Raw genomic sequence first — 5,518 nt, forward strand, 5'->3', positions numbered from 1 at the left:
TTGAATTGCCTATTTGCTCTGTTCCATCTCAGTGTGAAAAGTAAATCCAAACTAAATGCAGCTATTTTGAGGTGTGTCCAGCTTCAATTTTAAGTGATTGTGTTAGATGTGTTGTTGGCTAGCTCCTCTGAACAACAATGTCCTGACGAGAGAGCACATTTTCTCTTGCAGGCGAAATTGTGCATCATTAGCCCATTGTTATGAATGTGTCCAAATAAATGTCACTAGAAAACAGTTTAAAGAAATGCAAATGTAGCTACGGTCATTATTCTGGCTGCACTGTTTGACGTGACTGTAAGTTAGCTGTATGTCACGCCCTGGTTGAAATATATTATGTTTATTCTTCATTTATTCGGTCAGGCCAGGGTGTGACATGGTTTATTGTGGTGTGTTTTTGTCTTGGGGTTTTGTGGGACGTCTAGCGTTAGTCTATGGCTGCCTGAGGCGGTTCTCAATCAGAGTCAGGTGATTATCGTTGTCTCTGATTGGGAACCATATTTAGGCAGCCATATTCTTTGTGTGTTTCGTGGGTGATTGTCCTTAGTGTCCTTGTTCCTGTCTCTGTGTTAGTTTATACAAGTATAGGCTGTTTCGGTTTTCATTACGTTCATTACGTTCTTTGTTTTGTCGTATTTGTATTTTATTCGTGTTTACGTTTATTTCATTAAACATGGATCGCAATCTACACGCTGCATTTTGGTCCGACTCTCTTTCACCTTACGAAAACCGTAACACTGTAGTTGGCTAGCTAGCAAGCAAGTGATAAGAACATTGAAAACCAGTATGATAGATTTGTCTCGGGACTATAGTTAGTGGAAGGATGAAATGGTATGAATAATATTATAAAAATGTTATTTATTATTATTATTATTTAAAATATATCAAACATTATTTTGGTAGCCCATTGTATACATGTGATAAAGCCCTCGAAACCATTTAATGCCAGTTTAATTTGAGACCTATTCCCATAACACAAGCAGGCAAGGGAGTTTCATAACTTCCATTTCAAATGTCAACTCAGGCAAAGCTTGAGACCCAAGAACTGAGCACGTGTAAGACCCTTAGATTGATATGGTTTGTCCATTAGAAAAGTCGACATTAGAAAACAGTTAACTTTAAACCATCTCTGAGTGAATTACTCTAAAGGCTCGAGAGTCATTTTCCAGTGCTTTGTTGCTGTTTTATCAGTTCAAGATATGTTTTATGGAAAAAGGACAGAAAATAGGTGTCTCCATAATGACAATCTAAATAGCCTACCTACCACTGGAAAAAGGACAGAAAATAGGTGTCTCCATAATGACAATCTAAATAGCCTACCTACCTATGGAAAAAGTTGACACCACGTATGTGAATGCTGCTCTGTCTCCATGACTCACCTGCAGCGTGCTCTCAACACACTCTGCCCTCCCCCTCCCAATCACCACTCACTCAGTAACAGCCTGCACACTGCCTGATAGTCAGCAGCATCAGGTCACAGTGAAATATATTAAATAATATATATACAAAATATATATAAAGACAAATACCATGGCGGCCGCAACAGTTCTTTCAATTGACAATTCTCAAAATGATCGAGAACATATCAATGGTTAAAGTATAAACAGCGGATGTTTAACATCACAGAGGATGTTTAAGGAATCATTGTCACGCCCTGGTCTATATTTATTATGTTATCTTCATTTATTGGGTCAGGCCAGGGTGTGACATGGGTTTATTTGTAGTGTGTTTCGTCTTGGGGTTGTGTGGGGTGTATAGATTAGTCTATGGCTGCCTGAGGCGGTTCTCAATCAGAGCCAGGTGATTATTGTTGTCTCTGATTGGGAACCATATTTAGGTAGCCTGGGTTTCACTGTGTGTTTGTTGGTGATTGTTCCTGTCTCTGTGTTTGTTGCACCAGTCAGGGCTGTTTCGGTTTTCGACGTTTGTTATTTTGTATTGTTCGTGTTTTTTCATCATTAAAGATGTATCTAACGAACCACGCTGCATTTTGGTCCGATCCTTGTTCCACCTCTTCGTCACAGGAGGAGTTGGAAGAATTTTATTCTGAAACAGTCTGTGCTGAAGGAAGTCATGTGTTCATGGTCTGCAAAAGGACTTTACTAATGATTTGTAAATGGTTGATAATGACATTTATTAAACATTTCATGAATTTTTTTATCATTATTACATACAATAAAAGTTGTTTATAAATGTATGAATAACTAGCTTCCTAAAACTCATTTGGGAATATTGATAAATGACTTATTAATAAACTATTTACTCATCCATTATAAAACATTTTTTACAAGGTGTTATTATAACGTGTTACCAATCTCTATATTCATTCACACTAAACAGCTTCTGAGAGTTGCTCTGGTGTGACCCCTGACCTGGCAGCAGTGATGTAGTGAGAGTAGTGGTAGAGTTCATAACCAGTATGTTGAGGTTGAAGTGTCTGCTACAGTGTCCTGCACTGTTGAGTTGATTCAATAATGCATTTTGTAGTCATTAATACATGTCATAATACACAGGTGAGTAACATTTAGCAAATGTGTGCGTAATAATAAATGGTGAGCAAACTGTAAATACCTTTCAAATGGTTTATTACTGAACATTGTATATTTGTGCATTTTACCCTCAACTACTTACATACGCCATTGAGATAGACTTGGACGTTATCTGATATCATGCAGTATTGAACATTTAAAATTCAGTACACGTGTTAAAGGTGTTGTGTAACAATCGAGCCACTAGAGGGGGATGTTAAACATACATAATGACTCGTCCTCAAAATGTACTTTTAGAATACTTACATACAACTTATTATTAAATAACGTGGAACAACAACAGACATTGGTTTTTGGAATGTACAACCCAAAATGACTACAATGTATTTTATAGAACAAGCTGATGGCTTCTTATACATTTTCCAAGTCAGTCCTGTCCAATCTAGACAAATCATTCTGTATCAACACCACATTCATCTCTGTATTGTCAGTGTGTTGTTACATGAAAGAACAATTGTGTAACATAACTATGTTTTTCAAACTGGGAAATAAATATATAGGTACTATGAACGCCTTAACTTCAGAGATAAAATATGTTTAGCCGTCACTTTGAACCAAGGATAAAAGAAAGCATAAATTATTGGATTAATTAAGGAATTAGCAAGTGGCAGAAAGCTGATGATGAATGATAATAAATTGTCACTTAAGAAAGAAAAAAACAAAAAAGAAAATAGAAATGGAATCCAACAACTTAAATAGGTGAAAACAACAATAGATAGAGTTTTTGCTGCTTTTCTCTCAGATTTATTTGCCTGTACAGTTTTAACACCAGACACACTGACAGCCTCTTTTGAAAACACCTTTCTGGCCTGTGATCTGGCCACCACAAAGATTTTCAAATAAAGTGTTATAATAATAGAGCACGGGACAACCATTGTAATTACGAAGTCAATTATATTGCCCCACATATATCCTTCACCAGTAAAACATTCATTCAAGCACCTACTTGGTGCCTTTACATTTACAATGTCTTTTATAATAGTAGCATCGTATATGATACAACAGCACCAGGTAATGGACATACAACACATCACTCTTGTTATTGTTATTTTAGAGTGGTACAATAAGGGATCACACACAGCAACATAGCGGTCAATAGATATCAAGACCAAACTGCCCAGAGATAAAGAAGTACACAAACAATTAATGTAGAGAAGAAACACACAGAAATATTCCCCAAAAACCCAGCATGGTTCAATTATTGCTACAGTCATTACTGGTATCACAATCAGTCCCACCAGGAGATCTGACACAGCCAGAGAGAGGATGAGCAGGTTGGTTTGAGTGTGGAGCTGCTTGAAGTGAGAGATGGAGCTGATCACGAGTAGGTTCAAAAATACTGTTAGTGCTGAAATCAATGAGAAAAAGATGTACAGTGTTATATAGATAGATATCGATAGCAAAGCCTTTCTGCAAGAAGAGTTTCTGTCTTGAAAACAATATTGATCATCTTTGTGTTCCTCCATTTGTAATAAAAAATCTAAATGCTGATGTCCTCCTGCTCCTGCTTGGTCCTGTGTGTGATCCTGTCAGGTCTGCCTTCTGTCAAACTCTGAGCTCTGCCTCTCTATTTATCCCTGAGTTACTGACAGCTACTCCCCTCCCCGGAGTCTCTCTGCACACAAAAGCACGAAAACATACACAAGTGAGCACAGAATGATGTAATTTATGACATAATTGTATGTTGCTGTGGCCTGTCCTTTAGCCTTCCTGATAGTTAGATATGAGAGAAAGGGACATTTTCTCAAATTCTATGCATTTTATTGGGAAAATATATTATGTGTGATGTTTTGGTCACCCAAAGACTTTTTTTAATGGGAAATAGTATAGCTGTGTTAGAGTAACTGTTTTGGTGATGTCCATGCTCTGTTTGGACCATAACCCACAACCTCAGGAGACATGACGGCACGTCATGTGTCACCTGGCCAGTGTGTAGGAAAGCTGACAGTAGGGAAGTTGATGAGGGCTGTCGTGTCTTTGGCTATGCCTGATTAAGTGATATGACATGCTATTCTATAAAATAATTTGAGCTAATCATGTAAATGTGATTAACTAGAGAGTCGGGCACCATGAAATAATATTTATAGAGCTGTTATCTTCCTAATAAACTCTTAAAGACCTAGTTGTCATGCCCTAGCCTTAGTATTCAGTGTTTTCTTTATTAGTTTGGTTAGGCCAGGGTGTGACATGGGTGATTTTTGTGTTTTGTCTTGTCTAGGGGTTTATTAGATTGATGGGGTTGTGTTCAGTATAGTTGTCTAGGAAAGTCTATGGTTGCATGGGGTGGTTCTCAATCAGAGGCAGGTGTTTATCGTTGTATCTGATTGGGAACCATATTTAGGCAGCCATATTCTTTGAGTATTTCGTGGGTGATTGTTCCTGTCTGTGTTTGTTGCACCAGATAGGGCTGTTTCGGTTTTTCACGTTTCTTGTTTTTGTATATTGTTCATTTTTTCATCTTTCATTAAAGATGTATAAAGATAACCACGCTGCATTTTGGTCCTCCTCTCTTTCACCAGAAGAAAACCGTAACAGAATCACCCACCACAACAGGACCAAGCGGCGTGGTGACAGGCAGCGGCAGCAGTAGCTGTGCAAAGAGGAATGGAGATGGGAGGACGAATTGGACAGTAAAGGACCCTGGGTACAGCCAGGAGAATATCGCCGCCCCAAAGAAGAGCTGGAGGCAGCGAAAGCGGAGAGGCGCTGGTATGAGGAGAAAGTACGGCGGCGCGGATGGAAGCCCGAGAGTCAGCCCCAAAAATGTCTTGGGGGAGGCACAGGGAGAGTGTGGCAGCAGTCAGGAGTCAGACCTGAGCCAACTCCCCCTGTTTATCGTAAGGAGCCAAGGAGGAAACCAGAACCAGAGCCGGTGTTGGAGGTGAGCGAAGCAGAGACTGTGAATGAGTTAATGGGGAAATTGGAGGAGAGAGTTATGAGGGAGTTGCTGTGTTGGTGCATGAGGCACGGAA

The 5,518-nt window shown here is 39.0% G+C and overlaps 1 protein-coding gene across 1 annotated transcript; it reads right to left on the bottom strand.

Annotated features, from left to right (window-relative positions):
• Positions 1-3,044: 3,044 nt before the first annotated feature.
• LOC135547011 (trace amine-associated receptor 13c-like) lies at positions 3,045-4,074 on the bottom strand. Its single transcript, XM_064975576.1, has one exon. It carries the CDS (start codon positions 4,010-4,012, stop codon positions 3,050-3,052), a length of 963 nt encoding a protein of 320 aa, XP_064831648.1. The 5' UTR covers positions 4,013-4,074; the 3' UTR covers positions 3,045-3,049.
• Between the last annotated feature and the right edge of the window lie 1,444 nt (positions 4,075-5,518).

The sequence above is a fragment of the Oncorhynchus masou genome, chromosome 10 (assembly GCF_036934945.1).
Source record: "Oncorhynchus masou masou isolate Uvic2021 chromosome 10, UVic_Omas_1.1, whole genome shotgun sequence".
Classification (NCBI taxonomy): Eukaryota; Metazoa; Chordata; class Actinopteri; order Salmoniformes; family Salmonidae; genus Oncorhynchus; species Oncorhynchus masou.

What these genes read in the sequence shown, in the direction of transcription:
- LOC135547011 (XM_064975576.1), bottom strand. Translation starts at nt 4,012, where the DNA reads ATGGAGGAACACAAAGATGATCAATATTGTTTTCAAGACAGAAACTCT.